Below are 25,402 nucleotides of genomic sequence, written 5' to 3'. Positions count from 1 at the left end.
GGTTTTGCAGCTATAGAACACCAGCATAAAAATGATATTTGGGGCTTATGAGATGGCTCAGGAGGTAAATCACTTGTCACACTGTGTGCCTGATAACCTGGGTCTGACCCCCAGAATCCACAAAATACTGGATGAGAGGCACACATCTGAGACCCCAACACTCCTTCATGGATACAGAGACAGGAGAATTGCCAGAAGGCATGCTGGCTAGCTACCAGCTAGTGTTCAGTATGCACAACAGCAGAAACGAGGGACACTGCATCAACAAGATGGAAAGAGAGTCAGCTCTCCAAATTGGTCCTGTGACCATCATGTATATATGCTGTGACGTGTGCATGCTCACACGCACACATACACATTCACACACATGCACACATACACACACTTACACATACACACTAGCTGTTTATGGTAACATTTGGAGTTTTCCAACACTGTGTGCCCATTGGCAGTCTACGCAAGTTTGACAGGCTGGATTTTGCAGCAGGGAGGGGCTCATATGTACGAGGTTTATGTAAAGGCGACAACAAGAATGTGAACAACAGCGCCTCAGCTTGGAAGTTTTCCATGCTTAGTGACGGCAGGAGTATGAACTCAAGATTTCAACAACGAGATTGCAAGTTATCTCAGAGATGCAAAACAAGTGTGGTAGTACACATCTGAGATCTCTCAAGTAGAGGTTTGGAGGCAGGAGGACTGCCACAAGTTTGACATCAGCCTGGTTTCCATATAACAAGGCCAGCCAGGGATGCATAGTGAGATCCTGTTTTGAAATACAACAAACAAATAAATAAATAAATAAATAACCTCAAACAAATAAACAAACCAGAAAAAAAAACCCTTTCAACTTTTACTTGTTTCTTTTTCTTTAGGATGGTTTTCCTGTTCTCACCATAAAAATACCCATGATTTAATTCAGGCGTAAGGATTGGACCACATTCTACAGCTCTCTGCCTGTTTACCTTCCACTCCTTCATCCATCATACAACTGACTGCCATAAAGTCCATCCCCCCGTGTTTACCTGTGCATCCCTCCCTTTCTTCCCCACCCAGACCACCGAATGGGTTGTTTGCCTTTTGAGGCAGGACTCTAGGCTGTGACGCTGAGAATGATTTTGAACTTCTGATCCTCCCACCCCACCTGCTAAGTGCTGTGGTTATAGCCATGCACCACCATGCCAGGTTTTGCACCATGCCAAGGATTAAAGCCAGGGCTTAGAGCATGCTATGAGACACTCCACAAACTGAGCTACACCAGCCCCTGTAACCCCCACCCCGCCCACTCCATTTCAATTCTGTCTTGCACAGCTCAGTTAGAACTACTTCCTCATTACCAATGATTAGGTATGAAACATTCAAACTTCCTCACATCAGTCAGAATTCTTTTGACTGTGAGCAACAGAACCAGATCTGGCAGATATAAGCAGAAAAATAGAATGGACTTTCTTTCAAAAACCAAAATTCCAAATATCTCAATTCTTTGCATAAATTGCCTTAAAATTCCCAAAGAATGTCTGACACAACACACTGTGTCCCTGTTCTCTCTCTCTCTCTCTCTCTCTCTCTCTCTCTCTCTCTCTCTCTCTCTCTCTCTCTCTNTGTGTGTGTGTGTGTGTGTGTGTGTGTGTATCTGTGCATACAAGCATGCATGTATGTGACTATGAGTATGCTCATGAGTGTGCCTGTGCATACCGCCTCTTACAGGAATACAGGAGCATAGCTCTAATGACACTTGTAGTTGTCTTTGCTAAGGAAAGATAGTTTTCAAAGATTGTCAACTGGAAAAATGAACACTTTGAGAAATGCCTCTACTGCCCTCAAGCCCCAGTGCACAGAAGAAAGGAATTCTTCTTTCTCCAAGACCCCAGAGTCCAAAACAGCGACAGTAGGAGCAGTCGGGAACTAGTGCATGATCGGAAGTGTCAGGGCGGGAAGAGAAAGACTGGGACCGAAAGTGATGAAAGCTTAGCCTCCCTGTACACCTTATAACCCCAGCACTTGGGAGGCTGTGGCAAGGGACCAATTTGGGACTAGCCTCCCCTACACAGCAAGGTCCTGTGTTTAACTGATAAAATCCTTTTTATTTTTTCTGTGATCAAGTAAATTGTATATAATAACAATACACTTTATAGACTACTGAATGGTGTCATTTGAAAATAAGCTAACTGCTATGCTATAGAAACATGCTTCATTGGAGAGGAAGAGTGTCAGTTATCGGTAACTTTGGATCTTTAGGACGGTAACAAGTCTTCCGCCTCTAAATTCAAGAAAGGCGCCATCATCTCCCGAAGATCCCACATGGTGCGGTGCCCCAGCACGCTGGGCAGCACCCTTTCGAAGAGAAACGTGGCGTCCACAAACAGTATGTAGCACGACAGTCCAGTGATGGTGACCACGTAGACCATGACGAACAGCTTCAGTGCGTTCTTCCTACAGTAAAGAAGACATGAGTGTTTAGACCCAGAACAGAGCCTCTTTGAAGGTGCGGATCTTCCATCCCCGCATCTCCACCCTCCGTGGTCACCCACCTAGGACCGCAGTCACTGCTGAAAAAGGCGGAAACAGCGCATGCGCATCCCCATAAGCTTCTCTGGTCACTTTCGTTCTGTGATTCTGAACCCTTTCTAAATATACCCGCATTTGTTTGATTGATACTACAGAATTACTGATTTTGATTGACTTTTAAAGATGTATTAGTTTTCTCTCAAGTGAATGAAATTATATCTGTAATATTTAAAGAGTGCAGTCACCAAGCACACGAAGACATATGCAGTGGCATATAAATTTCACTTTATACTTTGCACTGCCCACTGGAGTGGATCGAAAGTAGCTCCTAATGAACAACTCCATTGCAGATCTCTTTTTGAGGTAGCTGACCATATATATATATATATATATATATATATATATATATATATACACATACCTTCTCTGACGAGATGTCTAAGTCCTTTGCCTATTTTAAAGCCTGGGTTATATTTTGGTTTCTGGTATTATGAAAGTTCTTTATATATTAAGGATAGTAAATCCTTAATTTTCAGAATTCTGAAAAAGAATATATATATATATATATATATATATATATATATATATATATGTGTGTGTGTGTGTGTGTGCGTAAGAGACAGTACTAGCTCAAGACATCCAAGACCACATTCTCAGCACAAAGGAGATTTATTTGTTCCAGAGGGACAGAGGGCAGGGAATAAGAGACAAAGGCAGGAGATAGGGGATGAGGGAGAAGGGGAAGGGAAACCGGGAGAGGGGGAGGGGTACTTGTCCTGGGGGACAAAGGACTGCCTCTGGATAGAGAGGAGACAGAGGTGACCCTTGGGAAAATGACAGCTTATAAAGGTACAAGGGGAAGTTCCACATTAAGATGAGGAGTTTAATTTTAAATCAGGCATGTTAATTAGGTGAGCCAAAGGGGACTTTTGATTGCTGGACTTCGGTACTTTGATAGCTGGACCTTGGTAGTCAGCCTCAGGAGGGGGAAGTGGCCAAATAAGGGAACTGACCTTGGTGGCTAGCTTTAGGAATGTAACCTAACAGTTTAGCAAGGCAGAGGGAATGGGGGAGAAGGGCAAGGCCTGCCAGAGCCAGGTTTTCCATACTTGGGCTGGCTATGTTGGGTGTGGGTATGACACGCCAGAGGACTAGGTCTCTCCTTCCCCTTTGTTTCTGTGTTGTGTGACAAAAACATTTCCCGAGGAGAGGTAACACACTAGTCTACACTCCCTAGGGAGAGAGCCCACAGCAGACCAAAGTATGGATACCATCAAAGTCCAACTTGGTGAACCATGAACTTTACTGGGGTTACTCACAGAATATGGGCAAGGGGTCACTTTCAGGATCAGAAATGGCTCAAAGACAGCTTCATCACCAAAGACCACCCTAGCCAGCACAGGTGACAGCTTACAAATCTGGGGACCTATAACACACTGCACAGCCTGCAGAAAGTTCATCAGGCTGGAGACTGTCCTTCCCAGGTACCTCAGATCGACTAAACCTCTTCCAGGCAGCTCAGTTGGTTTCTGCTTCTTCCAAGCAGCTGGTCTCATCTCAGAGACTCCCTTGCAGCCCAACATCCAACATCCTTCCATTCGAGGGGACTCTGGTGGGGTCTAATGAGTCTCCTCAGTTTCAGGAACTTCCTGAAGCTATTTTGAGTTGATTACCTTCCTGCTTAAGGAGCTTCTTTCAGGGTAGACACTGTTACACACATTGTGCAAAGCTGATTACTGCAGGTCTGGTGATCCTAAGTTTCATGGGCATCGCCTGTCCTCACCTACCAACCTTGCTGTGGGATTGCCTGAACTGCAGATGCATGTCACTATAACTGGTTTGTTATGTGGGTTCAACCTGAGGATCAAATTCAAGTCATTATGATTCAGTAGAAATCACTTTTGGGGGCTGGGTGTGGTGGTGCACACCTTTAATCCCAGCACTTGGAAGACAAAACCAGGCAAATCTCTGTGAGTTTGAGGCCAGCCCAAGACACTCAGGGCTACACAGAGGAACTCTGTCTCAGAAAGAGAGAGAGAGAGAGAGAGAGAGAGAGAGAGAGAGAGAGAGAGAGAGAGAGAGAGAGAGAGAGAGAGGGAGGGAGGGACTGCACAGGAGTTCACTGAGATCCAAGGGTTTGAGAATATGTGTATCCAAATGGCTACCTTAATCTGGCTGTGTTAAAGTTTTAGTTGTGAGTTCTTAACAATAAAATGATTTCATTTTATTATTTACAGTTTGTTTGTTTTTATTTATTTATTTTTTTGAGACAGGGTTTCTCTGTGTAGCCCTTGCTGTTCTGGAACTCACTCTGTAGACTAGACTGGCCTTGAAGTAGTAGAGATCTACCTGCCTCTGCCTCTGCCTCTGCCTCTGCCTCTCTCTCTGCCTCTCTCTCTGCCTCTCTGCCTCTCTGCCTCTCTGCCTCTCTGCCTCTCTGCCTCTCTGCCTCTGCCTTCCGAGTACTGGAATTCAAGGCTTGTACCAGCACTTCACAGGGTAGATTTAATTTTTTTAAGGAAGGAGGGTGAGGGGTCTAGTAAACAAAAGTTGTCAAATCTGTTCGATAACTTGTTTCCTTTAGTGGGGGTGACGACCAAAGTCTTTAAACTCCATTCTTTATTGTGCATATGGAGAGATGGCTCAGTGAACTAGGTTTAGTTCCCAGCATTCATGTTGTCCTAGTTAGGGTTTTATTGCTGCAAAGAGACACTGTGATCATGGCAACTCTTCTAAAGGAAAACATTTCTCTGGGGCTGGCTTACAATTTCACAGATTTAATCCATTAGCATCATGGTGTGAACCATGGCAGCATGCAGGCAGACATGGTGCTAGAGAAGGAGCTGAGCGGTCTACATCTTGATCCACAGCAGCAGGGAGACTGTGTGCCACACTGGGTGTGGCTTGAGCATAAGAGACCTCAAAGCTGGCTCCCACAGTGACACACTTCCTCCAACAAGGCCACGCCTCCTAGTAGCCACTCCCTATGTGCCAAGCATTCAAACACATGAGTCTATGAGGGCCATACCTATTCAAACCACCACACATGTCACAATCAGGGTTTGCAATCACCTGTAACTCCAATGGTTGGGGATCCAACACCCATTCTAACCTCCCTATCAGACATGCATGGATATGGTATACTTAAATCCATGCTCTCAAACACCCCTACACATAAAATAAAATAAATAAATGTAAAACATTTTTACATTTTATGAAAGGATGTAGACAGATAAGAATTGGAGATTTTAACTCTGTCTCAGAAAACTATAAAAAAATAAAATAAAAAAAAAGAAAAAAAAAGAAAGAATTGGAGATTTTGCTCAGTGATAGAACACTTGCCTACTATGTATGAAGTCCTGAATCCAGTCCCCTATATCACATACATCTAAAAGTTATTTAGAAAGATATTGTACATAGGTAAAATATATGTAATATTCCCATATTACATATAGGAAGATTTATCTAAGGTGATAAGAAAGCTACCTATGCCTATATACTTCTTATGCATATGAGTTCACTGTAGCTGCCTTCAGATGCACCAGAAGAGGGCAACAGATCCCATTACAGATGGTTGTGAGCCACCATGTGGTCACTAGGATTTGAACTCAGGACCTCTGGAAGAGCAGTCATTGCTCTTAACTGCTGAGCCATCTCTCCAGTCTGGCCTATATACTTCTTCTTTTGATTTTTGTTTTTTGTTTTGTTTTTTGAGACAGGGTTTCTCTGTGTAGTCTTGGCTGTCCTGGAACTTGCTCTGTAGACCAGGNTGGCCTCAAACTCAGAAATGCGCCTGCCTCTGCCTCCTGAGTGCTGGGATTAAAGGCATGCACCACCACTGCCCAGCGCCTATATACTTCTTAGTACAATAGTGTATAGCTAAAACAAGAAAAATCCTATGACTTCAATTAACAGACACAATTTACAAAGGGAAATAAATTTTAATCAACAGTCAGTCTTAAAATAGTCCTTATGTTGAGAAGCTCCACACTTAGACTTACCTGTCCCCTGGAGTGCAGTGATTAAAGCCGTGTGCCACTTCCCCTGAGCACATCTGGTAAGTCTGTCTGTAAGTCTGTCCAGCCCATGCCGTGTGCCACTTCCCCTGAGCACATCTGGTAAGTCTGTCTGTAAGCCTGTCCAGCCCATGCCAGCTCCATTTCCTTACTCACCACACGGCACTGCAGGGAGGAGCGGGTGATGCTGACAGGCTCAGAGAAGCCTCGGGAAGCAGGGGCTCATCTTGCTCCATGTCCACGTCGTCAGAGTTACAGGAGTCTGCATCCGATCCTTGTGTATAGTACACCTCCAGCTTACTGTTCAAGACATTCATTTCCTTATGGAAGCTCTGGGGAGGAAATTCAAAGAGCAATCAACTACCTTTTCTTTTAAAGCAACAACAACAACAACAAAATAAAAATAAAAATAAAAGGAAGCAAACAAACCAATGATGTCTTACATAACTGGAGAAAAGAGGGGAGCCCACGTGCTGACCTTTACCCATTGGAATGGAGCCCTTGTCCTGGATCTGTCTATTCAATTTGACCATCTATGCCACACATACATACGTGGTGATGCCCACCTGCACTGTTCTAAGATACGGTGGCACACACACATAGTGATGGGCAGGTACAGGTACAGGTATATGTGCACAGCTTGTGAAACAGCACACGGCTAAACGTCCATGTACATTAGACTGAGAGTCGTGCTAAGGCGTGTGGCTGAGGACCATGTCCCCAGTGAAGTTGGAAAGCCTCTGGTTAGGGAGTGGGTAATCCTCCGTTCATTGTTTCTGACACACATTCACGGTTTCCTCCTCATCTAAGGTGCTGGGAGAACAAACTCAAAGGCGAACTTATTTCTCCGGATAAGAGAGACAGGAGAGGTCTGAGGAAGAGCTACCATTTGCTCTGAGCCTTGCAGAGTGCAGCGTATGTAGTACGGATCAAGCTCCAGACGAGTTAGGGATGAGACACTCCAGAAACTGTCAGGTGATCTTTTATCCCAAAACAGAAGCCCAAGAGGAGGAAAAGAAGACAGACAACTAGCCAGGGACCAGAAGGAGGTGTAATCTAGCTTCTTGAGAACCCAGATAACCGGCTTGCATAAGAGGACTTGGGGCACTCTTATGATTTGTATATACTCGGCACAGAGAGTGGCACTATTAGAAGGTGTGGTCTTGTTGGAGTGGGTGTGGCCTTATTGGAGTAGGTGTGTCACTGTGAGCATGAGTTATAAGACCCTCATCCTAGCTGCCTGGAAGCCAGTATTCTGCTAGCAGCCTTCAGATGAAGATGTAGAACTCTCAGCGCTTCCTGCACCATACCTGCCTGGATGCTGCTGTGTTCCTGCTTTGAAGATAATGGACTGAACCTCTGGACCTGTACATTGGCCCCAATTACATGTCGTCTTTACAATAGTTGCCTTGGTCATTGTGTCTGTTCATAGCAACGAAACCCTAACTAAGACAGGCACCTTACCTCTATCCGTTCAACGAGCTTCTCCTTCAATTCACAGGCTTCTTTGCAAGCGTCCACCTAAAAAGATACCCACAGGTCTGAGTAAAATGACAAGGGTGTCCTTCTGGTTGACAGAATAAAATATCTCATTTTTGTACCACGTGCAAAGTGGCTGTGCTGAGTGAGATAAATGTTTACTCGTGAAATAGTTCCTTTGCAGTTGATTTCTGGGTCTGTGGATGCAGCCAAGTGCTTGCCTTGCTCGCCCACACAGGGCCCTGCACTCTGTCCTTGGCACCACAAGGGCAAGTGAACAGTGCTGAACAAACATGAGGCAAACTGCTTATGGATCTCGTATTGCAAGAAAGATAGCCAGCAGCAACCCGGGTTGTCCTTTTATATGCTATTTCTCACAGCATAGTGGTGCATGCCTTTAATCCTGGCACACAGGAGGCAGGGGCAGGCAAATCTTGAGTTCAAGGCCAGCTAGGACTACATAGTGAAATACTATTTCAAAAACATACATACATACATACATACATACATACATACATACATACATACAGTTACAGGAATGAGAGTTGCCTAAGAGGTAGAGGCAGGAGAGTGGCAGCGCAAACTGGTTAGCTAGACAAGCCAGAATTAGAGCACATTGTATCAGGGAGAGACCCTGTCTCAATTTAAAAAAAAAAAAAAGAAAGAAGTGGAGAGCAATTGAGACAAAAATTCCTGATATCAACTTTTGTGCATATGCACACTCATGCATAGCACACACATACACATACACATACAAATAAGGCAAAAGTACAAGTGTATAAAACAGCCCCTTGGTGTAAGTCATTCCTTTCTGTTTGTTACTTCTCTTATGTCCCTTAAAAATCTTCTAGCGCTGAAGAGATGGCTCAACAGTTAAGGGTATTGGCTGCTCTTGCAGAAGAGCCGGGTTCAGCTCTCAGCATTCACATGGTGGCTCACAAACTCCAGTTCCAGGGACTCTATCCCCCTCTTCTGGCTATCACGGGTACTGCATTTGTGTGGTACATAGACAAACATGCTAGTAAAAACATCCACATATATATTATTAAAAACAGAAATCTTCCTCCAAGATACAAGCTGGTGAAAAAGTAAGTTTCTGGGAAGACAGGGAAGTATCTCTCTTACATAGGTAACATTTCTAAGGTATAAACGTAAGATCTCATCTTATCAGATTGAATATCCGGGTTCTGGGCAGCGGAGTGACTTGCTGAGAGAGTCACTTCCTGTGTCTCCATCAGGTTGTCTGTGAGAGAATACTTCATCTTGTCTTGATTTTTAATCACTGGCAGGATCAGGCAGAGGCTTTTTTTTCTCTTTTCCTTTTCTTACTTTATTTTAAAGACAGTGTCTCGAATATTCCAGGCTAGCTCCGAGTCTATGGGGCAGCCAAGGGTGAACTTGAATTCATATCCTCCAGGCGTTTACCTCCCAAGCACTCACTGTGTGTGCCACCAGACCTGTTATAAGCAGTTGGTCGGCCCGGGCCCTATTCGCCCGTCGCCGATCCACGTTCCTAGCCCTAGGACTGAGTTTTTGAGACTCGGTTTTTCATAGTAAACACGGACAAAGTCCCAACTGCCCAAGAAAACGAAGTTGATAGTTCGAGATGTCAGTCTTGAGCTGTGCGGCGGTGACGAAGGATGATGACATCTCACTGGCACAGAAAAGTCCCAAGAAAACTGACCCATCAAAAGCGGGCTTAAGACAAGGTACGTCTGATGACATCGCTCAGTATGTCAAAATATGCAAACAGAATTTAGAACCGTGCTTCTCATCCTGTGGGTCACGACCCCATTGGGGATTGAATACCCTTTCACAGGGGTCACACAGTAGATATCCTGCATATCAGATATTTACATTATGACTCACAACAGTAGCAAAATTATAGTTAGGAAGTAATAATGAAAATAATTTTATGGTTGGGGGTCACCACAACAGGAGGAGCATATTAAAGGATCCCAGCATTAGGAATGTTGAGAACTGCTCATTTAGACAAAGATAAACACACAAAAATGTTGGTTGTGCGTATCTTTGAGGATTCAGGTTCTTCTTTTTGGTGTTTTGTGTGTGTGTGTGTGTGTGTGTGTGTGTGTGTGTATGTATATGTGCATGTATGTGTGTATATGTATATGTGTGTATGTGTATGTGTGCATGTGTTTGTGTGTGTGTATGTGTGTATGTATGTGTGTGTGTTTGTGTGTATATATGTGTTTGTGTGTATATGTGTGTTTGTGTATGTGTATGTGTTTGTGTGTGTGTATATGTTTGTGTGTGTGTTTGTGTGTGTATGTGTTTGTGTTTGTATGTGTGTATGTGTAAGTGTGTGTATGTATGTGTGTGCATATATGTGTGTGTATGTGTTTGTATGTGTTCGTGTGTGTGTGTGTGTGTGTGTGTGTGTGTGTGTGTGTAGCTACAGATTGGGCTTAGATCCCTCAAACATATTTCACCAAAGCGCTACTGCTGAGCCACTTCATCTTGGAATTACAGAATTTTTCTTCTGAAATGAGCTTAGTGACACTGAGTACCTCCAGGTCCTGACTTCTCGGAATTTTAAATCCTATGCTTCTGAGGGCCATTTTCCCTCCTTGACGTCTCATTACCTGGGACAACTTGATGTTCACTTCCTTTAATTGCCTTCTAATTTCTGTGATCTTCTCCTATAACACAAGGATAGAGAGCACACAACATAAGGATGGTTAGAAGGAATGGCCTATGTGAAGGAAGTAACACAATTTTTAGGAGGAGCGTATGATGTCCAACAAACTTCAGATTTTATAGCTCTCTTCCCCTCACGCTGTGCTGATGTATAAAACCAACATGGAATCATGTCAGTTAAATACAATTAATTGGTAGGGCTGGAGAGACGGCTCACCCGTTAAAACACTGGCTGCTCTTGCGGAGGGTCTGGGTTTGATTCTCATCACCTACACGGTGGGTCATAACTGCCTCTAACTTCTGCTCCAGGGGATCTGATGCCCTTGTTAGACCTCTGTGAGTGCCGTATGCAAGGGACACATAAAGACAAGGAAACGCATGTGTACATGCACACACACACACACACACACACACACACACACACACACTTTTTTTTCTGAGACAAGGTTTCTCTTTTAGATCTGGCTGTCCTGAAACTTGCTTTGTAGACCAGGCTGGCCTTGAACTTAAAGATCCACCTGCCTCTGTCTCCCAGGTCTTGGGATTAAAGGCCTGCACCACCATGCCTAGACACACAAAACTCTTTTTTTTTTTTTTTTTAAAGGTATGACTGGCCACACTCCACAAGTGGCTTAGTTCAAGTACCAGGAGCACTGGTCCTTCTGAGCAGCCAGCACTCATCAGCAGCATGTGGTCACATTCGAAGGTGTGTATTCACCCTCATTTTGAACCACATTGAACCATCACCAGCCCCTGAATCTCGTGGTTTAATCAGGAGCTGTGCCATCAGGTCCTGGGACTGCAGACTTTATGACATTTTCTAACTGCCTCCTCCCTTCCCCATTCACCCCAGCAGCTGCCAGGCTATCTCCTGTCCACGGGTTTTGTCTTTTTCAGTGTTACATGGATGGACTGTGACTTCCGCAGAGGTCTGAGCTGACATCTTCAAGTAGCCTACAGTGCCCGAGACCACTCATGCTGCTGGGAGTCTGACTTGTGTTCCCTTTTATGTCAGGTGTCCCTCGTGCACCCATCCATTGACTTGTGGGCATTTGACCTGCTTCTGGTTCTCAAGCTTATGCGTGGCATTTGGCATGTTTTGCTTTTAGCGTGTACACAAGATCGCACAGCTCCAGCACACTTTCATATGTGTGTATAACGCACTCTCCTTTTTCCTGTTATCTCATGTCCTCCTGAGTGTAATGGCTCACACCTTATAAGCCAGGGAAGACTGAAGCAGCTGGATTGCTGAAAGTTCAAAGTTAGCCTAGGCTACAAAGTCAGTTCCAGACCAACCCATGATTAAGAGAAAACTCTTATCTCAAAACAAAACAACATGACTCAAATAGGCCAGAGAGATGACTCAGCAGGTAATAACACTTGCCACCAACCTGACTTAACATCCCATGTCTCCACACGGTAGAAGGACAGAAACAATTCTGAAAAGTTGTCTCTGAAATTCATGCATGTATACATACACACACATGTGCACACACATAACACATGCACACATACACACATGCACAAATACATGTACACACCCATGCATATACCCATGCATACACATATGCACACACATGCACACATACACACATACATATACACATACAAACACACATGCATACATGTATACATGCATGCATACATATACAAAACATATCACAAACAACATAAATACAATAAAAATATAAAAATAAACATCACACAAAAAAATAAAAAAAAAAAACCATTTCTTTGAAGAGAATCTCTAAAACCACAAGGAAATAAAGAAATAGGACTCTTTGGTGGTTTTGAAATATCATAAGAACACATCAAGAGGTCATCAAAGGTCACACAGTCAGCATCTTGCTTTCTAAGGACACGGTTAACAAATTCACATTCCTGAGATGTTTTCTCTGAGCTGCCAGGGCTGGGGTTCTGGGATTCGGACAGGCAGATCTCCTTAAGGTTCCTGTCTTCATGATGGCATCAAGACAGAAGAAGCCTATGAGGAGGCCTCACCCAGTGTCTGGGAAGCGCGGTAGAGTCCAGTTTTCTGAGCATCAAACAAGGGAGGTGGTGTCCCCTGGAGGAAGGTGCTCGGCACAGTCTGGCCAGCGCCCTCCTGTGATGGAGGTGGGTCTTCCTCTGGCTAAGGTCTGTTTGGTACACGCATCAGGAAGTGTCTGAACCCAGCTTACCTCAATGTCTGCCTCCTGATCAGAGTCCTCCAGATTTTTAGACTGGTTTTCCAGGGATATAACCTCAGTTAGCAAGCTACAAACAGATGAAGAGATGGACTAAGTCCTGTGGACTGAGGGGGAAAACATCATCCAACATGGGAGAGATTGCCAATCTTTCAAAACTGAAGTGCTGTTCTACACAGAAAGGCACAGTAAAGAGAAGTGAGGCTCTGCTGCACTGAGCCTCTACCCCTGTTAAAAGGCACAAACAGAGAGATAGAGATGGGGGGAGAGAGAGACAGAGACAGAGAGACAGACAGACAGAGGGAGGACTGGTTTGTCCAGCACTGGGGCTTGAACTGAGCGAGGCACTTGCTTGTGCAGGAGAAGCAAGCACCTAGTTGTAGCCACAGCCTGGACAGTGACGTTTCAAAATCCAAAGGCCGAGTATCTGGGCTTTTATCTGAACTCTATCAAGGACTGTCCACTCAGCAGCAAGTTGGGCATGGTGGTGCACACCTGTAATCCCAGTACTCAGTGGTAGAGGCAGGAGGATCAGGACTACCACACTGGTTGTGGGCTACATGAGAGAGTCTTAAAGCACACACACAAGAGGAACAGAGAATAACGGACTTTGTGACTGATGGAGGTATTCTATGCCCTTACTGAGCTGGTTGCATAACAATGTAAAACTCACAGGACCTTACATGAAATAACACAGTTGTCCTGTAATATAGTTATACTTTAATTTAAACAGGAAACTTATAGCGTGTGGCATTTGGATCCTTTTTTAACGCTTTGAGGGATAAAAAGGTCCGACGTGGATAAGGATGATTGGACGTGGCTAAGGATGAGCGGACGCTCTGAGAAGGGTAAAGAGGAAGCTGCTAGGAGTGTGGTGTAGTCCCTCTGTGCTAGGAGAGAGGTTGGAGAAACTCAAAGGCGTCAGACATTTATTTCCAATAAGAGCTCCTGTTTGTTAATCATTGACTGTGATTCACACTATGAACCTCACAATATGCCAGTGAAGAGGCTGTAATCAATAGCTTTTCATACATGAGGAAAGACAAGCCCTTAAAAAGGGGCCATCAGGATTCAAGCTCCATCTCTGTAGGGGGTGTAGCTCAGGTAGTAGAGTGCTGGGTTAGCATTCATCAAGACCTGGGCTCAAATTATAGGCATAAAATAGGTTGTGGTAGCACACTCCATAACCAGGAAGTAGAGGCAGGGGGGTTAGGAGTTCGAAATTACATTCAGAACACAAAGTTTGAGGCTAACCTGGGCTGTGTAACCCTCTCTCAAAGGAAATAAGTAGAGCTCAGGAGAGATGGCTCAGCAGAAGGACGTCCGTCCTCAGCATCCACAGGCAGCTCACAACTGTCAGTAGCTCAAGCTCCAAGCTCCAGGCCTACACACACACACACACACACACACACACACACACACACGGTAACAATGATAAAAATAGAGAATTATGCACACCCAGTGTGTGAGAAATCTCCCAAAGAAGACAGAGAGAGATACAGAGCTCTGATACAGATCTGGGATGTCGACTTCTAACCTTGGGCTCATACGGCCTGCTTGCTGTACCATGCACAATGTCTTGAGTTTTAAAGCTGGAAGACATTCTACTGTTTTCCTGCGAATCCCAACATCTAGCGCTTACCTCTTCACTGTGCTTTCTGTATTATTTATATTTTGTATAATGTTGTTGATTCTCTCCAACCAGTCGCTGTGGTTGGCTCCGAGTTCTTTCATTTGGAGACCCATCTTTGCGTGCCAGTAGTTCAGCTTGAGGGTCAAGCTCTCTGGGATTCTGTGGAAGCAGAGCCCTAGTCATTGGGAGGTAGGAAGTGGGAGACGCCTCATACGGCTCTAAGTGGTCTTCCTGTGCATTTTCTATTCCTAAAATGGACCAACTGGCCAGTAAACAAGTCTTTAAAAGTCCAGATAAGGAAAATAATTTTGCAAAATATATCCTGTGTTACTGAGAATCAAACCTAGGGTCTCACACAAGGCAAACACTCGCCCACAGCACACCCACATGCCCACAGCACACCCACACGCCCACAGCACACCTACACGCCCACAGCATACCCACATGCCCACAGCACACCTACACACCCACAGCACACCCACATGCCCACAGCACACCTACATGCCCAGTCTGGAGGATTGGTTCAGTGCCTTTCAAGCACCTGCTGCTCATCCATAGAACTTAAGTTTGATTCCCAGCACCCACATCGTGGTCCATGACCATTCATAACTCCAAGTTCAGAGGATCTGACACCCTATTCTAACTTCCTCAGGCACACACACACACACACACACACACACACACAGTACACATATGTGTATGATGCAGGTAAAACATTCACACGCGTACTCTTTTTAAAAGCTTTATATATTTTTCTCAAGGTTGGGGATTCAGGGTAGGAGAGGTGTCTGACATGTGACGTGCAAGGGCTTACTGGCAGGCTTTAAATGATGACTAGAATAATTTCCATATAGAAGTTATCTGAGACTGTTGACAAACATATCAATTCTAAACTCCAAATCCAGCGACACACAGAGGACCTGCTGGCCCTGCCAGCATTGGCAGCCAAGGACCGGCTGACTCTAAATATCTTGCTAGGCAGGGTCAGCCAGTCCCTGTGCACTCGGATGCTGCTTGGTTCAACTTGTGCCTAGAGTTTAATCCATCTTCCAGGTTTTTTCTGAATCCCTTCCCAGGATTAATTCTCTCCCCCATCACTCAGTGCTCTTCACTGGGTGTGTTCAACTTACGGGGTGCTCTCCTCCGTAGCCGGTGACAGCCGAGACGCTTGAGGGCCCTTGCCACCTAGAGTCCCTTCTTGCTCATCAGGTTTGCTTGGTGGGTCCTGGCTGTGCTCAGACTCCTGCTCCAACCCATCCTGGATGAGATGTGAGCGGAAGGGGAGTAAAACAAATGAGTTATCGAGAGAGGTGCTGGCTCCTCCAGCCCTACCCGACGGCCTGCCTGAGCTGTGCCGTCTCATACATGGATGAGGGAGGGAGGCAAGCTTGTCAGAGCCTGGGGCAGGCCTCCCAGGGAAGAGTGGTTTTTAGGCTGAACAGTAGAAACGTACCTGACCGCATACGGCAAAACTTGACACAACTGACATGGCTGTTCTGGTCTCCTCAGAAACTCAGTGTTAGCCGGGCAAGGGTGCGCGTCTGTAACGCTGGCCCTCAGGAGGCAGGGGTGGGAGACTACCATGAGTGTGAGGCTTAGACGGTGAGTCCTGGGCCAGCCCAGGCCACATAGTGGGTTATAGGCCATCCTGGGCTACATAGGACCACAGTAAAACAAGAACAAATGAAACAAAACACTCAGCGGGGGGCCTTGAATTTATACAACAGGTTTCCTATTAAGACGGTTTGTTGAGCCATGACAACTAAGTGCACAGCATAGATCTTGTTCCAGTGATTGTTAAAAAACAAATATGAATGCATGTATGTGTACATATATAAAATATATATATATACACATATACACACACACATATATATATATATATATATATATACACACACATACATGTATACATGCATATATATACATATATATATATATACATACATACACACACACACACACACACACACACACATATGGCTGGAGAGATGGCTCAGTGGTTAAGAGCACTGACTGCTCTTCCAGAGGTTCTGAGTTCAATTCCCAGCAACCACATGGTGGCTCACAACCATCTGCAGTGGTATCCGATGCCCTCTTCTCATGTGTCTGAAGATATCGGCAGTGTAATCATCCACATAAAATAAATAATTCAAAAAAAATAATAATACAGCTCTAGGACCCAGGTTCAGTTCCCAGCTTGGTCATCTGTGACTCCAATCCCAGGGAAGCTGATGTCCTCTTCTGGCCTGAGAGCACCAGGGACCCACACGGTGCACAGACACACATAAAGGAAAAACACAGATACACTACACAAATCTCTAAAAGTGACATTGCTCTAAAAAACATTTGAGGCACACGGAAGAAACTGGAATGCAGAGGGAAGGAGAATATTAGGCTTCTGTATGTGTTAAACTGCTAATTTCTCTAGATGAGATGACAGTATTTTGGATATGTAGAAAAATCTTTATTTTTAGAGATGCTTTCTGAAGGCAACGGGAACAAACTGTTATGCTGTTTGACCTACTTTTAAGTGCATTAATTTATACACAAAAAGATAAAGCAAATGCTATGCTTTCTGCTAACTGACATGAACGCTATTTTTAAAATGCCCACTGTAAGAACATAACCGGTCGCTGTTCTGGGCTCTGGGCTTTTATGTTCTCTTTCATGTTATTTATTTTCATGGTGAGGGGTTGGAGAGAAATAACATAGTCTGTTGTGTTTAGTCCATGAAATTTCTTCTTCTTTCCTGTTCCCCACCTCTCTTTTTTTTTTTCTTTCATGCTTTGTTTTAGAAAAATATTCAATTCTCTATCATTTCAATCCTATACATGCAAATGGCCAAAATTAATAATAACCTACCTTAGACCACACCTCTCTCTTTCCTCTCCCTCCCTCTCCCTCTTCCACTCTCTCTCCCTCCCTCTTTCTTTCTTAACTCTACTGTAAAATAGTTCTTCTGACCTTTGAAGAAGTTTTAAGCAAAAACTCTCCTGTGCTTCAATCAAACAAATTTAAAACGGAAAGAAAAGTTTGGGGTGGGCAGAACAGATTAGTTCCTCACCAAAAGACCTGCATAAACCCAGCCAAGGCCACGGGCTCCACCCCAGTGTTCCTCAGAAACAGAGTCTGCACCCTCAGGTCCCTCTGAGGCTTGGGAATGCTCTCAGCCTTCGTGCTGGTAGCTCATCGATGTTTATGCAGCTCAGTGGATTAACCGCTGTCCCGACACCGCGACACCGCGTGCCTCCTTATTTGGACAAGAGTCTTTAAGGTAGACTTTGCCATTGAGTTAAAAGAGCCTGAAATCGGGTCAATTATAGATTATCTGGACAGCTCCTCAGTTCGAGGGGAACCGCATTAGCACGAGACAGAGGTGTAGCCACAGGATAGGTACAGGGAGGTGGAGACGGAAACCTCAGCAAGGCAGCGGCAGTCTGCGCAGGCGCAGGCCCCAGGAGGAAGAAGGGGAAGGATTCCCACAGAGGTGGAATCGAAGCAGAATGAACGAACTCTATTGGAAGACTTTCTGCAATCAGAGGATCATTTTACACATAACCTCTGCTCCAAGGTGACTTATGCCAATTGCAATTGATTCTCACAAGCAAAACCAGCACATAACCCACTAGGGGGAGGGGGACGCATAGGAAAGCTAGGATGAACCCTACATGTGGTGGGAAGCAGTGCGGTCTGGGCCTGTTTCAGTGTTACGCCTTTGTAGCGAAAACCTTTGGGCATTCTTTTCCTGCTTTGAGACACAAGGTGAGGTCATTTCTTCACCTGCCGTGGCATTGATGTCTCTTTTACTCTTCCTTCTTTTTTGTCTGTCTGTGGGTTTGGTTTGATTGTACCCAAGGCTGACCTTGAACGTCTCACTCTCCCATCTTCACCCGCTAAGGGCTGAGATTACAAGCGTATACCATCAGGTCGACCTTAGCTTACCCATTTTTCAGTGTCTGTCTTGTAAAGGGAATCGGTCTGTAGGTTTTCAGAAGGTTTGTCTTTTTCATCTGGTCTGTCTGAGGTGTGGTCCATTTCGGCAACTTCCCTTATCAAATGCAAACAACACAAACAAAGCAAACAGAGGTAATTACTGTACAGTAGGAGTTTAGACTGGTCCTCTGCCCTACTCGATTCTAATGGAGACCTATAGAACACACCTCAGCTCCAGGTATATCTGCTACCTTCACACTGACTTTGTCCTGTGTGAACAATGCCATATACAGTACATTTTGCAGAAGAGAAAAAGAAAGGTTGCATACATATTTGTTGACTGAATCCATAAACTATTTAACAGTGAGGTCCCAAATTCCAAAGCGCTGTTATCTGTGTTTATATGTACAAAAGTGTGGAAAAGATAAACAGTAAGCAAACAGGTAAGGGTAGAATCTCAAAAAAAATCTACCAAAGGGTGGATGGGCAGAGAGGACCAGGTCTGTGATCGGACTATGGGACAATGTCGTTAACATGAAAGATGCTAAAATCTCCTGGGAGGTGGGCCTCTGGGTGTGTTCTGGAGGACTGTTTTGACTGAGTTCATTGGGCTGGAAGACTCACCAACTGTGGACGGAGCCCTTCCCTGGCTGAGCTGGAAGACAGTCCACCATGGGCAGTGCCATTCCTAGACTGTGCTGAAAGACCTGCCCACTGTAGGCGGCACCCTTCCCTGTCTGGGCTGGAAGATCCGCCCACTGTTGGAGTGTATAAACAGAAAAAAGACACTGGACAGATTCATTGCTCTGTGCTTCTTGGGTATGGGTGCAATGTGACCAGCTGCACCAGTCTTCCACGTCCCTGATTTATCCACCAGGATGGACTTTGCCTTGAATCGTGAGCAAGATAAACCTCCTCTGTCATGGTTGGCTTTTGCTGTTGTTTTGTTTTTAGATGCAGCAACAGGAAAAGAAACTAAGACATACTGGTTACCTTTCTCGTTGTTGGGATAAATTCCAGAGAAGGAACAGTGAGGGGGACAGTCCGCCGTGGTGGAGAAGGTACTGGGGAGAGTTTAAGGCTGCCTGCTCACACCCCGTCAGCAAGGAGAGAGAGAGACCAGTTGTAAGGGAGCCCGGCTCCAACCGCTAAGGCTCACCCCCAGTGACAGGCTTCCTCAGGTAGGTCTCAGGACTGTTCCCTATCCTCCAGGACAGCGCCCTCAGCTGCGACTAAGAGTTCAGAAACACGTTTTACTTCAAGCTCCACTAACCACATCTGTGACTATTTAGTTCACCCACAGCATTCTTTATTCTTCCACAGAGTGTATGACAAGCAAGCAGGTTTCCACAGGTCTATATAAATATGAGTATATTTGTATATATTATTCTGAATTTTGAATTTCCTTTGTAATAACCTATTTGAAGTTCATTTCATATTAGTACATGAGGATTTCTTCATATGTATGACTCTGTGTTGGGGTAGTATAATTTTCTATTTCTGTGTGTGTGTGTGTGTGTGTGTGTGTATCCATGTTGGGTGCATGTGGGTGCAGAGGTCAGAGAGCAACATAGAGGTCTACTTCTATTGCTCTTCATTTTATTTTTTGAGTCAGGGTCTTTCACAGAACCTGGAGTTCACTGTTTTGGCTGCGCTAGCTAACTAGGCAGCCCCTAGGCTCCCCCAGTCTCTGTCCCCAACACTGGGGTTTTACAGCAAGCACTGCCACACTCTTTTATGTGAATCCCCATGCTTGCACAACCATCACTTTACCAACTGAACATTGCAGGAAGATAATAACACAAGCAGCACTGTAATAGGCATCCTCCTGTCTGTGTGCTGCATGTGGGAGCCAGCATAGTGACAGGCAGTTCCTGAATCCTGCCTTGCTAAACGTTCCCAGACTGCACTTTGTTTACTTATTACTACTGCTCTGGCTTTTGTAGACAAGGCCGCATGTAGTCCCTTTGAACTATGTGGCTGAGGCTGGCCTTGAACTCCTGGTCCTGCTGCCTCCACTTCCAAACGCTGGGATAACAGGCATACACCAATATGCCTGGCTTATTTACATTCCTGGCAGAAATGGTGACTGAACCACACACAGCTTTTTTCCAGAATTGTGTATTTTCAAAGTTCCTGTTCTCTGCCAATCTGATGTTTAAGCTGGAACGATGGTTTGATGTTCATTTCTCTGGGTGAGTGAAGCAGAGAATCTTAGTCCTGCTCTCTCCTGTGTGACAACTGTGTTAGCGGCCCTGCCCAATCCTCTACTGGGTCGTCGTTATTTTACTAAACTGCATTTATGCGACACATACACGCATTTAAAATGAATCACAACAACCTTGTGACGTATGTCTGTAGTAGGTCATATCTGTGGACCCCGGAGCCCAAAAGTGGTCTGGGGGACTTGTCACACCTATCTTACCCTGGTGGTTTGAATGAGAGGTCCCTGTATTCTCAGGCATTTGACTACTTGGTCCCTAATTGATGGTGCTGTTTGGAAGGTTTAGGAGTGTGGCCTTGTTGGAGGAAGTTTGTAACTGGAGGTGGACTTTGAGAGTTCAAGACTCCTGCTGTTTGGAGATGCGAGAGCCCACAGCTGTTGCCCTAGCTCCTGTCTGCCACCCGCTGCCTCTGCTCCGCCATCATGGACTCAACCTCAGAGAGGCCAAGACAGGTCTTCTGTAAACTGCCACTGTCCTGGTGCTTTATCACAGCAAGAGTAATGAACGAGTGTTCACACATGGGAAAAGGTCCTGGTATGTATAGGCTATGTAAGCTATCTTTAATCCCAGCACTTGTGAGGCAAAGGCAGGCAGATCTCTGTGAATCCAAGCCCAGCCTGGCCTACTTAATGAGTTCCAGACCAGCCAGGGCTACACAGTGAGACACTATCTCAAACATAATCAATAGCAACAAGAGTTACCCATTGGATCAGTGGTTGCTGATAATCACACGATTGTGTAACTAATGAAATGTACCTGTGCATTCTAAATGGTTATGTCTTTAACAACTGTAGATAAGGGAGCCAGAGGGAATCTACAAGAAACAGCCAATTTCTAAGTGGAAATTGGAGTCTTGCCAGCTCTGCTGCTGATGCCTGGTTCACAACCAGGCCCATAAGTCTACTCCGGTAGATACTTATGAGTTAAAATTAGATGAACTGGAGAAGAGAATGTCCACCCTGACGCTGAACCGATATCTCACGACCAGTGTCCGGCTGAGGCAGGCCGCAGACATGACTCCAGCGAGCTCAGCCCTACTTACTCCGAACCTTCGGTCATGCTGACATTTTGGAGATTGCTGATCTTCTCAGCCAGCTGAAGTTCCTTCTCAGCTGTCCCCATCTGCAAAGACATTATGCCTTTACTGAGGGTTGCCGGTGTGAGAGCTGCCACTTCAGTGCTGCAAGGATAGAGACAGGAATCTGTCAGCAGGACCAACACTCCCCTGACACGTGGCTGATTCTTCCACAGAGAAAGCAGCCTGTTTCCAGTGCTGCCGAGATGGCTGTCCATTCTGTGAGACCTCAAAGCAAGCTCTTGAGAGTTTCTGTTCAAGTATACAGGGAAAGGGTTTGTGTGTCATTGTCCCCAGGGATGCAGCTCATGTCTAAGTCGAGAAATCACCCTTAAATAAGGAACATCATAGAGAAATGTACAACAGCCATGCTGGGGTTGGAACTCTCCATGTTTGTAAGTCTTTTCTGGTTATGTAACATGCACGCTGCAAAAACTAGAAAGCAGAGTATAAAGCCACTAGTATTTCAGGGTTAAATAACCAGAGATGGTCTCCAGAGACATCCAGATGTAAGCATGCACCACTGAGATGGCTTGTCCTATCGTTCTCTGTCTTTAGACCTCCTGTGTGTTTCCCATTGCTGACAACTGCGTCATTTCTAACTCCTCACTAGTATAATATGTTAACAATACAATGATGTAATACATTCTCATTAGAATGGCCCTTGCCCCCCCCCCCAGCTGCTCAGGCTACTTTCCTAGAACTGCAGTTATTAAATCAACATGGGCATCATACAGAGTCTTTAGGATTTGGTAGAATATTTCTAAATTGAACTTCAAAACAACAACAACAATAATAAACTGTACATAGTGAGTTACAGGACAGCCAGGGCTAATCAGAAAAAACTTCAGAAAACAAAAAAAAGTTTGTATGAAAGACCGTGACCGGAAACCGAATCCTTCGCCAGAGCAGCAAATCCTCTTAACCAAGCTCAGCCACTTCTCCAGTCCCCATCCCCAAACTGAACTTCTAAAGGCTCAGTCAACACCACCAGCAGCTGTGTGTGAGCCCTGCCCTTCCCTTTGGCCAGGTAAGCTCACTAGAGAGCAGAAAATCCTGGAAGTAATAAGGATTAAAATAAAGGAAAAGAAATGCAAAGAAGGTCCCAGTGGCTGACATCTAAAGTCCTAATACTTCTGAGGCTGTGGCAGGGGGATAACCTTCAGTTTGAGGCTAGCTCAGGCCAGCCAGGGCTACAGCATGAGGCCCTAGCTCCAAACAAACACACAGACAGAGAAAGGTGAGACAGAAACATGTGTGAAAAGGTTTAAGAAGGTGATAGGGTGAGGGCTCTCTTGGTACAGAGACGGGATCTCTGGGTCTTGCTAGCTCACCAGCCTAACTTACTGAATCCAGGGCTCCAGATCAGTGAGAAACTCTGTCTCAAAAAAGGAGGTTTTTGAGAGGGCTATGTAGGTAAACACACTCACTGCACACTCACTGTCCAGCCTGATGACTTGAGTTTGATTCCCCCAACCTGCATGGAGGAGAGAACTGATTCCCACAGACTGTCTTTCAACCTCCTCATGCACACCAGAGAAAATGTGCACACATGTAAATATCAGTGGATTTTAAAGAATTAAAAACAGAGTGGGTGGCAAACAATACATAGCCGCATACCCACGTGTGCATACCCAGGTGTGCGCAACAGAAAAGGCAATTAATCCTTCACATAACAGGGCAGTAGGCGCAGTGGTAACAATGCTGATTACATACTCAAAGGCTTTCGCTTTCTTAGTAAGGCATGTTCGTTACATTGTTTTGCTTTGGTTAGTAAGCATGTTCGTTACATTGTTTCATTCAGTCCTTAGCACTACCCTATAGGCAGGTAACAAGCAGCTCTTGGCCGTTCCTACTTTTAGATCAGGAAAACTGAGAGCAGTGATGAGCCATGATTTGTCCAAAGTTTCATTGCTAAGATATGGTAGAAATGATTTAAATTGTCAGTCTGCTTCACAACTGCCTCTGCTTCCGAAGATTTGACCACAGCCTGCTGACCTCTGAGGCAGCCCCATCTTCTGGAGGTAACTTCTGAGTTTCTATACAGCTGGAAGGAGTATACTACGCTAAGCCTAGTGTGCAACGCCAGCACTCGTGCTCTGTGCTTGCTGAACACACAGAACCTCCCATCCTCCCTAGCCTCACTTTATCAGCACACAGGGAAGTCTGGAAATTTCTCCCTCTTCTCCCTATACTACCCTATGTTTTGTTTTTACTGGTTGACCTTCAAGGCTGTTTGGAATTAATCAATGAGACCACATGAACCCTTGTTCTTTTCTCCTCATGCCACAAAAACATTTAGAATTATCACGTTGAAAAAAAAAATGTGTCTTAATCCAAAGGAACTAATCAACTATAGAAGACAGCCTCTAGCCCAGCCTCCAGGACAAATTTCCCCCTTCAGAGCTGCTGGCTGGATAAGTTGGGAGGAGCATGACTTGAATAATCAGGGATTTAGTGAGGAGGCAGCACACAGAGGGGCCCACATTCTTATCCTTCTGATCTTGTTACCATTTGTACCTCAGAATTCCCTGGCTGGTGGCAGAGCCTGTCCTAGCTCCTGGGGATGAGAGGCCTTGCAGGTTGGTCCACACCTGAGCAGGAAAGCTTGCAGTTGGGCCTGCTCTCTCTGACATTCTACTTGGAACCCAGCATGCGAAGCTCCTAACTCCCTCCCCTGAGAGGGAAGACAGCAGTGTCCCCTGCCTGTCTCCAACCTGCATCACCAGCTCGCCGCCTCTTAGCCTTCTGGTTTCTCCTCTAGCGCTAGGGCCATCTCCCACCCTGCCATCTCTTCATCCATCAACTGGCCTCAGACACACAGTGACCTGGGGTGCTCTGACCTCAGCTCCCTCCACCACACACACACACACACACACTTTCAACCCCACTGTCTTTTGACCTTGGAGCCTCCAACTTCCTCACAGATGCTCCAAGGCCTCCTACCTGGGGGAGCTGCTCCTTTCTGCTCTGCAGAACAGTTGGCAGTGGTTGCAAGCCTATGGCTCTGACCCTCAACGACCACACTTGCTCTTGAAGTCTACATTTCTCTCTGTCATTTCCAGCCATCATTTGTGGGAAGCCAGAATCCACGGCAGGACCTAACAGGCTGACTGCCATGCCTCTCAACTCCTGAGTCCCTTCTCCTCCACTGGCAGGACGGAGATGGAAGTGGAACGGCTTTACAAGCCTTACCTTTGGTTTGCATCCACGTTTGAAGTCTGGTTTTGCCACACACCTGCTGTTTGGTTTGGAGTTGACTACTTTCTCTGGAAGCAGGGTTTGGTAATGGCTACTTAACTGAAACACTGGAAGGATTAAGGTGATAATTGGGAAGGAGCCCGGAGCTGGGTGGTTGTAGGAGCTCTGGGTAGAGAGCGGGTGCCTCATGGACAGCCTGATTGCTTGCCTTGATGGCTTCCCCGGCTAAGAGTGGCCAGCACTCCATAGGTGCTCAGAATCTTATCAAGGATACTGGAGGATTGTACAGGTTTTTAACAGGACCTCTGAGGCCTTGTGCTCATCACCAACTCAGCTTGAAGCTCCAGTCAGGAGCCTCTTTCCTGTGGTCTTTACTTTACCCTACCTGGTTCAGAGGTCGGATTCTGTCCCCTGCTCTCTCAGTGCCTGCCGGGACAATCTCTAGCCTTCGGGTTCCCACTTCGTATCATAACTATGCCTTTGTCTTT

The 25,402-nt window shown here is 45.4% G+C and overlaps 1 protein-coding gene across 1 annotated transcript; it reads right to left on the bottom strand.

Moving 5' to 3' along the window:
- Window positions 1-2,172: 2,172 nt before the first annotated feature.
- Window positions 2,173-24,346, bottom strand: Smco2 (single-pass membrane protein with coiled-coil domains 2). Its single transcript, XM_021191831.1, has 10 exons — window positions 24,234-24,346; window positions 21,681-21,818; window positions 18,423-18,528; window positions 15,608-15,735; window positions 14,487-14,636; window positions 12,839-12,914; window positions 10,604-10,660; window positions 7,986-8,042; window positions 6,678-6,853; window positions 2,173-2,430 (listed from the first exon to the last, which is right to left on the bottom strand). The coding sequence occupies exons 2-10, from the start codon at window positions 21,770-21,772 to the stop codon at window positions 2,232-2,234; spliced, it is 1,041 nt and encodes a 346-aa protein (XP_021047490.1). The 5' UTR covers window positions 21,773-21,818; window positions 24,234-24,346; the 3' UTR covers window positions 2,173-2,231.
- Between the last annotated feature and the right edge of the window lie 1,056 nt (window positions 24,347-25,402).

Source organism: Mus pahari, chromosome 2 (assembly GCF_900095145.1).
Source record: "Mus pahari chromosome 2, PAHARI_EIJ_v1.1, whole genome shotgun sequence".
In the NCBI taxonomy this organism is placed as follows: Eukaryota; Metazoa; Chordata; class Mammalia; order Rodentia; family Muridae; genus Mus; species Mus pahari.
Note: the sequence above shows the minus strand (reverse complement) of the source record. Positions and strands in the feature narration are given on the sequence as shown.